The 12,206-nt window shown below is 44.1% G+C and overlaps 1 protein-coding gene across 1 annotated transcript; it reads right to left on the reverse strand.

The window, feature by feature from the left end:
- Positions 1-1,269: 1,269 nt before the first annotated feature.
- Positions 1,270-5,197, reverse strand: LOC147456858 (uncharacterized). Its single transcript, XM_086513464.1, has 11 exons — positions 4,857-5,197; positions 4,585-4,706; positions 4,209-4,466; positions 3,816-4,057; positions 3,519-3,643; positions 3,086-3,322; positions 2,773-2,980; positions 2,582-2,663; positions 2,015-2,184; positions 1,727-1,871; positions 1,270-1,537 (listed from the first exon to the last, which is right to left on the reverse strand). The coding sequence occupies exons 1-11, from the start codon at positions 4,913-4,915 to the stop codon at positions 1,386-1,388; spliced, it is 1,800 nt and encodes a 599-aa protein (XP_086369590.1). The 5' UTR covers positions 4,916-5,197; the 3' UTR covers positions 1,270-1,385.
- Positions 5,198-12,206: the final 7,009 nt, after the last annotated feature.

Consider the following 12,206-nt stretch of genomic DNA (forward strand, 5'->3'; position numbering starts at 1 on the left):
AATGCTTTACGCGGTTTGCTCTATCACCCAAGTGTGGTAGATTGGTTATGCCATTTCCCTCTTGAATCTCGTGGGATCGACCTTTGAGGTAACTTGGGATGGTTCCCTATGACATTAAAACATTCTTTTGTGGGGAGTGTGTGTGTGTGTGAGAGAGAGAGAGAATAAAAACAAGAAAATGGTGTAACATTTCTATCACAATTTTTGTGGGGAGTGTGTGTGTGTGAGAGAGAGAGAATAAAAACAAGAAAATGGTGTAACATTTCTATCACCCAATTGTGGTAGATTGGTTATGCCATTTCCCTCTTGAATGAAAGCCCCTGAGTTCAACTATCATTGGATAGACCTTTGAGGTCTCTTGGATTAGTTTCCTACGACGTTAAAATACTTTTCTTCTTGGTCTTCTTCTCTCTCTTTAAGTGTAGTTGCTTTTGTTCATCTTGAAAGCCTTTGCATGCACTCGATTGGAGGGTAATTATTTATGCATTTGCATACGCTTCATCTCAAATGTAGCTAACAAAGCACTCTGGTTTTGTGTTAGTTTTTCCAAGTTATAGGAATAAGTTTATTTCGAGCATTGAAGTTCATTGTACATTCTTTGCTGAGTTGAACTATCATTTCCACTCACAATTATCAGCCAATATGTATTTTTTCAAATTTATTTTGAGCATTGTTCAGACTCAATGCATGTTAAGGCACATCCGCACGAGTTGAGGTAGAACCCCCGCTACTCGTAAGCAATTTTGACCATTAAACCGTTCCTAGCCTCTTACCTACCATATGAGTAGAGAGAGAGAGAGAGAGAGAGAGAGAGACCTCAGCACTATCTCCTTAAATGTACCAATTTCTCGAATTTACACAATTGATCCGAATTTACATAGCAACGGGTTCATCATCAACAAGCACGCGTAGGCGAGGTGGTTAAGGTGGTAGGCTTGCAAAGAGGATGTTCTCGTTTCGGATATGCCCCCGGGGGGGGGGGGGGGGGATTTACAATTTATGCACTCGAGTTTACCTATTTTCTCGAATTCACACAAAGCATCGGACGGCCCAAATCGCACTCGATCCCCGAAATGAGCGTGGGCCATTGATCCCCTCCTGCCCTCGAGATTTCCGAAGAGACAACTGATATCGAGAAGAGAGCACGCTCTGAAGCAACGAAACGCTGTACATTTTCAACGTGCAATGTGTTGGGTTACATGTTGAGAAAAGGGGGGGGGGGGGGGGGGGGGGGAGGGGGGGGGGGGGGGGGGGGGGGGGAAGGCAGGCTTAATCAGCAGAAGTGTTGGCACCCGTTTGGGAGAAAGAGCGGATATCTTAACAGAGACAAAGGGAGTTCTTCACGGGGGAGCAAATACACAGATATGGCAAGACGAAGCTGGCTGCTAATTTTCGGGAAGGAGTGGAGAAAGGTGGGCCTTGGCAGGTCCATTCACGCATCGACCGTAAGCATCGAAGATGGATCCATGGCAGGGACAGTCCCAGCTCTTGTCCACGGGGTTCCACTGTACTGTGCATTTCAAGTGAGGACACACAGCTGCATATATATATATATATATATATATAAAGCATTGAACCCCAAGTTAGTCATCAGTACCCACCTCTGCTCTTTGAAGGCATCATGTTTAATGAGTAGAACACTGGTATAGTGCGTGTGTGAGAGAGAGAGAGATAAAACCTTTTTTTTGCATCTGCACTACAAGAATGAGTTTTTGGACTTTAGTACCTGAATACTTGTAAAGCTGGCCATTTTCATCTTTGTAGACGGCCACCTTATTGAGGCTCTCTTGCTTGATCGCTCCGGTTGTGGGCATCAGGTCTGCGATGTTGATGGCATCGGTGCCAATCAAGGGAGCATTGCTTGCATAGCCCTGGGAAGACACACAGTTTGAAAACCCACCCTCAGACATGATCGATCGGACTGAAAGATGGATACACTCAGTGCGTATGTGACGTTCGACAGTTGCTTGCATTGAGAGAGCATCTAAATGTGATGACATCAAGTAGGTACTACCTTAACTGTTTGTTCAACGATCCCAGTCCCCGCTTGTGCTGTCGATAGATCAGGAGAAGGCAACCTACTAGGGCTATACATTCTTGTCCATGGATTCTCCCTCTTCAATATCAAATCCTTCAAGAGGATTCCAGCAATTGTTCCTCCAGTCATGCCTTGTCCACTATCACCTGTAACCATTAATTTCTTGAAGCAATAGATTGAGAAACACTAATATAGTCTTCTCTGATGCAATACAACCTTTACACAGACAAGTACACAAAAAACATTGTATTAATGTAGGGATCTTCCTGGGGGATTCACTAGTAATAATAAGGGGACGACATCTGCATCAAATGACCCTGTTTTACCCCTACATGCGGGGCCATACTTTGGAAAATGCACCTTTTCTCCCTTTCATAACTGCCGTCCCTTACACTATTGTGCTACCATACATTAACCCTTAGTGAATGCCCCGGGTCAGTCTTAGTGCAGTACTCTAGAACACTCTCGACATTAGAGCTATTTAACCGTCTTTGCCACATTGGTTAAACTGGTATGCTAGTGATGCCATAGATAAGTACACACCTGTAGCAACATAGACATTCTCTCCCAAACTTGGCTTGGGGTCGGGGCCAAGCAAATGAAGAGTATCTATTGGCTTGTACACCTGTTGATCAGCAATTCTACAGTTTAGGTGTACAATCTTTGTCACTCAATCAGTGTCTGGGAACAACTTAAGAAAAGGGTTTGACGCAAAATTTATCCTTTCAATATACCTGGCCAGTCCATTTGTAGAGCACCTCCCCTGCTTCTGTCCATCGATCTCGAGCCCATTTCTCTAAAGAGCTATGTGGATCCAAGTAGTCTTTGCCCTTAATTCCAGTGGGATGGTCATTACCACCAACAACAAGCACATCAAAGTCGTCCTTCTCTTCGATTCTTATGTAGTGATACGGTGAATTTGTGTCCCACCATTGAGCTTTCCTGAAAGTTCATACAAGTATGTGACCACTAGTCTTAAAATGCTTGCATAGCACTAAGGGTAAACATTGTTGTTATATCAAGCAAATCAAACACTAAGCAAATTACTTCACAGAACCCTTTTTCAGTTTAAAGCCAAGCACATAAGATCGCTGTGCTTCTTGCCGAGCATGGATTGCAAGATTGTGGTTCAAGGGCGAGTGTGTGGCAAGTACGACAGTGTCCGCAGTGACCGTTACCCCGTCCTCAGTGGTTACTTTGTGCCCTTCATTCTTGCTCACTCTACATTGCTCATAGATTTTACCTCCTCGATTTGTTACTGCTTTTGCAAGTCCTTGGATGTACCTGCCCATGATTTGTACATAATTATATAGCATGCAATAAGTACCATCACAGAATTTTGGTCAGTAGTTTTGTATATAATCCAAAGACAGAGCATATCCTATGGACACTACATCCATGTGGTAACTGAAATATATATTTTATGTCTCTTCATACAAACTTTCCGCGCTTTTATGGCGAAAAATGACTTGTTACTTACATGAGCGGATGGAAATCAGCATTGTTAGGGAATAAAATTGCATTTGCAATCTTCCCACATGCTGGGTCTTTCTTGAGATCCACCATTTTGACATCAAAGCCAGCCATCTTTGACGCCTCAAACTCCTACACAAAAGAACAAAAACGGTCAATAGAAACAGTAACCCATAGATATTCGTCAAAGTACGGGCACTGAATTGGGTGACACCCAATCCGTGTGCTCTATCTCATAGATGAGCTCTACTTCCTTTAGTATCTCAAGCTCGTGTCGAGCATGAGCAAAGGAAGAGAAGATAACCTTGTTGAGCATCCCCATCACTTCTTCAGACTCTTCATGAGGAAATAGGTATCCATCCACTCGGGAAAATTTGCAGTCAATGTTCTCTTCCCGCACTGTGCGCTCGACAAAGTCAATAGCTGCCCGGTGACTGTCACCGACGAGCTTGGCCACGTCCTCGCCATGCCTCTGAGCAACCATGTAGTAAAAGTCGTCATTCCAGGCCATGAGGTGGGCAGTTGTCCTTCCAGTCATTCCACTTCCTGTATATTTGAAATATAAAATGGCAGATTAGGTTTGCAAATATTCCTTAAACCATCATCAAGACCAAGTAGTACATGCATACATATATACACATGATATGTATCTGTAACGACACAAATGTCAACTTAAAGCAAGGTTACTGTAAGCTACCTATAGCTTTGGCTTCAAGGACGACAACCTTCTTGCCTTCTTTCACAAGGTTGTAAGCAATACTCAGTCCAAATATGCCTGCCCCCACAATAACCACATCTGCGGTCTCGTCTTTGGTTATTTTCGGGTACTCAGGCCGTACGTCTTGCTGGTCCCACACCGTATGTCGAAGTCCGTAAAGCCCATCGTTTGCTTTCTTCATTGCTTGCTCCACTCCTTGTGACATCGTTGCCATTGTCACTACACTCCTTGTTTCTGCTGCGTGTGTAGTATTCGAGGCATGGTAAGGTGAATTTGTACAGACTTGGTTGAACTCGCAACACAGTAATCCCAAAGAGTGCAACATAATAATGCAGAGTGAAATGGTGAGGACTACCTTTGCTGAAAAGGGGAGCAGGAGCGCCCGGGCGCCGCAGTGACTTAGATGGAAGAGGAGGCTGGCACAAAATTAAGGTTGAGAGTGACCTCCTATGAATTAGATGATTCAAAAGAGGCATCCTGCAATACAACAAGAAAAAGAGCACTGTTAAGTCGATCAAAAGGACAGAGTATTTTGTGCGACATATATGAATTTCTGGATTATGCGGCTTAAACAGAGAGAGAGAGAGAGAGAGAGAGAGAGAGAGAGAGAGAGAGAGAGAGAGAGACCTCAGATTGCTGGCAGAAGTAAGCTGCTTGTAGCAACTCTCAGATAGAGCAAAGCTCATCTTTAACCCTCAATCCCTATATTACACACACACACGCACACTATACAAATGTAGGTGCCCTTTGATCTGTACAGATACACCTGCTCACTTGGGTCATGCAGGAGCACCTAGCTACAGCTGGGTGGGTGGAGTGCAGCAGTTGTTATGAGGGTCGAGCATTTCAACGTTGCGATGCCAAGTGGACTCCGCAACGTGGCTCCTCGCTAACCCATTTTAGTGGCCTCCTTTTTCTCCTTGCACGGTGGCAAAGGGACTTGTGAATTTCAGAGATCTATCACTCGCCAGTAGTAGGGTAAGTGTGCCAGTAAAAGCCGGGCCCCTCTTTAGAGCTAGTCGTACCCCAATAAATAATGCTGCGCCAGAGATCTATCACTCGCCAGTAGTAGGGTAAGTGTGCCAGTAAAAGCCGGGCCCCTCTTTAGAGCTAGTTGTACCCCAATAAATAATGCAAGAGCTGCGCCAGAAGCAGAATAGTGCAGTTTGAGTTCTTGGTAGCGGACTATCGACGTCCTCTTTTGTTCGATCCTTGCTGGAGCCTTTGGCTCTAAAATACCCCCATGGAAGGTCCCTTATTAGAGCGCACTTTTGTTACACAGGAAAATGAAGATGCCTATGCTGCTTTTAATACAAGTCAAACTTACATAGCAATGTCTCTATGTAGCTTTTCTGACACAAGGCAATACCACCATCACATTGCTTAAACTGTATGCCCAAATAATGATGCAACAACCCCAAATCTTTCATCTTGAAAGTAGCATTCAAATCAGCCTTAAATTCAGCAATATGTCTCTCATTTGGTCCAGTGATCGGCAAATCATCTACATAAAGAACCACAATGAGAAGTACATCACCCTCACGCTTTACATACAATGTGCTTTCTGTTGGACTGCTACAAAAGCCTTGTTTGACCAAATGAGTGTCAGCATGCTCATACCAAGCACGAGGAGATTGCTTCAACCCATACAAAGCCTTGTTACATTTGCACACTTTGTCCTCTTGTCCTTTCTTGACAAAACCGCGAGGCTGCGTTACATAAACTTCCTCAAATATGTCACCATTCAAGAAAGTAGTAACAATGTCTGATGGATGTACATCCCAACATAAATGAGCTGCCAATTCACATAGAAAACGCACAGTAGTCATACGACAAGTGGGAGCAAAGGTCTCTTCATAATCTATGCCTTTTTGCTGTGCATAACCTTTGCAACAAGTCGAGCCTTATGGCGATCGATCTCACCATCCGTTCAACTTGTAAACCCACTTCGTACCAATGGCCTTTTTGCCAGGAGGCAAATCACATAAATTCTATGTGTCATTTTCTATAAGTGCATCATATTCTGATTGCATGGCAGCCATCCAATTTTCTGAATTCTGTGCTTCATCAAAAGACAGAGGCTCCTCAGCATCATGTAAGCTAGACACAGCCAAAGCATAACAATCTGATGCATAAGATTCATGGCGAGAGCTTGAACGAGTACGATTAGACAAAGGTGCATCCAATTTACTATCACACAAAGTGTGCACCAGCCATTTTGGCATACCTCTAGCCTACTCATTTTTAGCCCTTTCCTCATCAAGTACATCATGTACATCTGTATCAGTAATAGGCTGATCTATAACATTTTCAGAAACCCCCATAGGCAGTACATTTTCCTCATTGGAATTTACATTCGTATTTCCACCATTGAAAAGAGGCAACAAAGTGTCATAAATGTCCTGTGAGCTTACATTATTGTCTCTAGTACATGACAACAAGGGCTGAACAGAATCTTCCACAAACACTACATTTCGTGAAACTAGAATTTGTTTTGTTTGTGGATGATACAACCTGTAACCTTGGCTTTCAGCACTATAACCAACAAAAATACATTTGACAGCCTTATCATCCAATGTTTTGCGCTGTGTTTGTGGCACCAAAGCATATGCCAAACAACCAAAAACACGCATGTGCTCAATAGAAGGCTTTCTATCATGCCATGCTTCATATGGAGTAATAGACTACAAAGCTTTCGTAGAACACCTGTTTAGTATATAAGTGGCACACATGATGGCCTCAAGCCAAAAAGAATGCGGCAAAGCTTGACTTTTGACCATACATCGTGCCATTTCCGTAAGTGACCTGTTTTTCCTCTCAACAACACCATTTTGCTGAGGTGTATAAGGCACTGTACATTGGTGTTTTATCCCACAACTATCCAGAAATGCATTGAATTCATGAGACATATACTCCCCCCCTTCGATCGAAACGGAGGGTGCCCATAGTACATTTCGAGACATTTTCAGCCATAGCTAGAAATTGTTTGAATCACATAAAAACTTCGGACTTCGCTTTAAGCGGAAATACCCATGCATGCCTGGAGTAATCATAGATAAAAGTCACGAAGTAAAGGTAATTGTCCAAGGACGGAGTTTGCATGGGCCCATAAACATCATGGCCCGAGCTGGCCCGAGCTAAACCATCCTTTAAAAAGTTAGAACGTTGCATCTTACCCAAAATATAGCCTTCACAAACATGTTTGACAAGTGCTTCAAGAGGCGGCAAAGAAGCAACGATATCGGATTTCTACAAACGCAACAAACTGGTAAAATTTAGATGACCAAAACGTGCATGCCAAAGTTTTGCATCTGAAATAGCCCTTGAATCTGCAACTGCATTTGTAAAATTTTATCCACACTTGTCATACAAAGTGAGCTTATACAACCCACGGCAAAAAAGCCCAGATGCAACAATTTCATCACCAAAACTAAGATCATGAACTGTACATCTGTCATCCACAAATTTGACTACAAGTCCAAGTCTAGCAAGTGCAGATACAGACAAAAGATTCTTCTTAATCCCAGGTACATAAAGTGCATTACGATGTGAGGTAATGTGCTTTGTAGCACCACTATAGAAATACCACACATGTGAATTTGTAGCAACTGACAAGCATGCATCATGGACAACAGGATTGTAAGTGCACTCTACGCTAAAAGCCCATTCTGCATCAACATCAACATCACAGTCTCCTTTTATAGAAGACTCAACAATGGCTGCATTTGTAGTGGAACCAACATTTGCAGCGGAACCACCCTCTTTCTTCTTAGCCTCTTTGGCCTCAACTTAGGACACTGCTTGATCAAGTGATCATTAGTTTTACAATAATGGCAACGCATCTTCTTTTTGCCCTTATCACTAGAATTTCCAGACGAATTGCTGCCAGCAGAAGCATTAGGAACAAAATTTTTGCCACTTAGTAGAATCATAAGAAGTGGCTGCATTGCTGTTACCACCCTTTCTTTGAGAAGCAATAAAAGCCTGTTCAACTGCATGCCGCCTAGCCTGTTTTTTCTGGAAAGTGACTCTTGCAACAGCAATGTGCATAATACATCTAACTTGACAACTTCAGGATTTCCTTGGGTCCTCAGTCTCCAAGTACTAGCAAAAGTCTGGTAGGAATTTGGTAAGGCATCAAGAACAATCAACACAAGGGAAATGTCTGAAATGACTTCACCTGCAGAAATAAGTTGCTCATTGATATCCTTGACACCAACAAGGAAAGTGTCCATATCATCTTCACCTGAAATGACTTCACCTGTAGAAATAAGTTGCTCATTGATATCCTTGAAATGTCTGAAATGACTTCACCTGCAGAAATAAGTTGCTCATTGATATCCTTGACACCAACAAGGAAAGTGTCAACTATTTAAAAAAGTTACAATAAAAAGTAAATAGTTGTATATAAATTGTGCCACATTGGGACTTTAAGAAAGTTTTGACAAAACATTTCTTTATCTAATCCTTGTCGTCGTCCATAGGCACGTATGTTGGATCACTTTGACTCTACATAAACCCAAACCAAATTAAACAATTATCCATAGCTCAAAAAAATTGATACAAAATTACTTGTTTAAACTTACCGCTTGTAGTGGTCCAACCCTCGCGTCGAATTGCTCGTGAGAGATGTGGTTGTTTTCAAACAACCATCTCCAAGTATCAAATTTTGTATGTTGCTCCTGATACTTGACCATCTCTTTGGTTGGTCGAGAGAGAGTGACATTTTCCTAAGTTAGCAATAACAATACCAAATTATCAACTACAATCTTTATAATCAACGATCGACGTTATAATTCAAATAATCTTACATATTTATCCTTCCAAGCTCCCTTGCCTCCTGAGCCATAGTGCGTGGGAGTTTGTCTTGCGCGGGCCTCGTGTTGTTGTCTATATGATGAGCCCGTTGCAGCTTGATCTCTCTTCTCTTGAATTGCCCACTCCCACTCCGCGTCTGCCATGTTGCCACCGCGGTAACTCCTGTCTGGATCTTTGACCTGGTTGGCTGCTGCGCCCCGCACACTGGATTGCTTGTTTTTTAGAAATGTCTTTATATATGTAGCCCTCCAACCATTGTTGTGAAAAACGTTGATCGGGGGCGTTTGGAAATCTAGCTAACAGAGCGTCCTCAATGTACCGTGCATGATCGGATAGTTGTTCTTTGAAATTATAAAACAATTCTTATACGTTGAATGTATAAGAATTTGTAGATGGCGTCGAAATGCCTTGCTCTATGCTGTGCCAAAATCAACCTCCCCACCATATTTAACCATGTAGTAGGGTCCATGCGTGTTTGGCACGGGTGCGTCAGTATCCTCGTCCTCTGCGTCAGGGACAACACGCTCTGAAAGTGGAGACTCCTGTCCCCCGCCACTACCAAAACATGCGAAACCACAAGATCTGCCGCCGCTTCGTCTCTCATGGCGCTCGCTGCCTTGAGACGAGTGTCGACGCACGCTGCTAGAGGAAGTCCGTCGACGATGTTCTGCAAAGCCGGAGTGGAATGGAGTGGTGTAGGACCTTGTGATGCCATGGGAGTAGGAACCTGCGGTGCAAGGGGAGTAGGACCCTGCGATGGAATAGAAGTAGGACGATAGGAAGGGAGAGTAGAGGGAGGTGCCGTCGGTGCGAGGCTCTGTAGGTAAGGAGTCCCTCCCTGACGGGCCTCCATGGTGTAGTCTGCGGAGAAATTCCGTAGGTCGCAAGCTGCTGTGGAGTGTAGCGACCAAACAAATCCTCCATCAAACGGAGGTACTGCTCTCGTAAAGAGAGAGCCCGCTGTAAGTCAGGATCTACGACCGGTGCAGGAATCTGAGAAGGGTAGGTGTAGGATGGCCATGCATGCAAATAAAACAAAAAAACCTATGACACTCATGGTTTATGGTTAACTACACAGAAACATTATTTATTTCCTTACTTGTTCTCATCGACTCAAGACTCGGGTCCACTAGAGGCGATCTCCACCCCGGGTGGGAGCCCCACCTGAGATGTGAACCAACCAAAAGAAGAGCCAACTGGCTACTCCTCACCAGTTCGTCTGTCGTCTGACATCTACATTACAAAGAGCAATATAAGATTAAGCTTTTCACCCTACTCACTCATCTAAATATACGTACACAAGTATATTTTCACACAAACACGTAGATACATATACATACTAGTAGACCTAAGTAGAGGCTAGTAGTGCCAAAGGTCAACTGCACCTCTTTAGATATCATCGCAGTCTCAACCGTGGTAAAACCAAAGGTACGTTGCGGTAATCAATGCATGAGTGGATCAATGACCGCAACGCCACGATTAAAAAAGGACTATACCCAAGAGGAAGCGTCTAACCTTCGGATGTTATGCTCCCGTACTTAGTGCCTACATACATGCATAAACAGATATATATGTACACACATATATATGTTAAGGTTGTAAATGTAGCCATCATTTTGTGTTGGTTGCACCTAAATTCAACATCTAAGTGATCAATTGATCGTAACATTACAATTCTAATGTAATGCAATAATAATTCTATTTCTCTCACTGAGTCTCTCTCTCTTGAAGGGGATCGGGGAGCACCACAGACGGAGAGTGAGAGAGAGAGAAGGAGACACACATACGATGTGGGTGGGGAGACTCAAAGAGTGAGCAGCCCCCTATACACTTATGCTATGTATAAGGTATACAAGTCAGTGGGCGCCCAGACTCTGGGCATCCGGGCAAGGCACAACCGCCTATACCCCAACAACCTCCCACTTAAAGGCGACTGTGCCTTTAAGCAAGAGAACCTAGTCTAAAGACTACAAAAGGGGAGAGAAAACCGCTCTCAACCGATGCCCTCTGGCTGGCTGTGATCGTGTGCATCCGGCTGTCCTGCTCCCGTGTAAGTCCATACACCACTAGACGTACCGCACACGTACTGCAAGTATGTATGCAATACCTGCATATCTCCCTCGTGCACTATGCCATCATCAGGCAACAAACGACTGACAACCCCAACTGCAAATGCTCCCACTACAGCTGCGATATCCGGTCTCAAGATCAGCATCTCATACATGAGACCACCGAATGCCGATGCAATGCTAGCGGGCCCTGCTAGCTCTACGGAGCATGCATCAACATATATATCCCTGGAAATAGGCATCTTTGACTGACAAGGCGTGTCAGCCACATGCATCTCCTGACTGTCCACAAAAGACGCATCAACCTGTCGTGCAACCTCATAGCACACCAGCTGCTCTAGGTGTCTGCTGGAAGACATATCTTGCACAACTATATCCCCATGCTCACTGTCGAGCATAGAAAGGAATGACTGCATAATCGCTGACATCTCAGTCTCCTCTGCAATCATCCACTGCAAACATGACCACTCAATCTGCTGTGACTCACTAGAGCTCTCATGCTCTAACTCCGTATGCATAGACTCTTGCACAACGTCCTCCTGTCGTGACTCACTAGAGCAAGACCGCTCTACCTGTCTATCCTGCATAGAAGTATCTCGCACAACTGACTCTCTGCTTTGCTCAGCCACTAGCAAAGCATGCATGTCTGACTCTATCACCTCTCTGTGTGACTGTTCAAGTCGTGCCCCAACTGTGTGCACAACGAGCTCACTACTCTGCACTCCATGCAAAGCACCCTGCAACCCATGAGCAAAAGAGACTCGCCTGCTCTCTCGCTCTCTACCTGGCTGCATGATCACAGAGACAACACCGTCTCTCTCGTGATCCACATGCAATGGGTAACCTGTACCACTCTTGGCACCTCTTGCAATCAGTAGCGAACCCAAATGCAACGCAAAAGATCGCTCAAGCAGCGATACCCGACATCCACTATACCGTAACTGTCTGACTGAGATCAAATCCCGTCTCAGATCTGGCACATAACGCACATGACGCAGGGTAAATCTCATACCAATGGGCAAGGACAAACATACGTCTCCTGCACCCTCAATGTCATACACAACACCATCAGCCATGTGCACACAACCAA

This window comes from Adiantum capillus-veneris, chromosome 5, assembly GCF_014529385.1.
Source record: "Adiantum capillus-veneris isolate H3 chromosome 5, ASM1452938v2, whole genome shotgun sequence".
Taxonomy (NCBI): Eukaryota; Viridiplantae; Streptophyta; class Polypodiopsida; order Polypodiales; family Pteridaceae; genus Adiantum; species Adiantum capillus-veneris.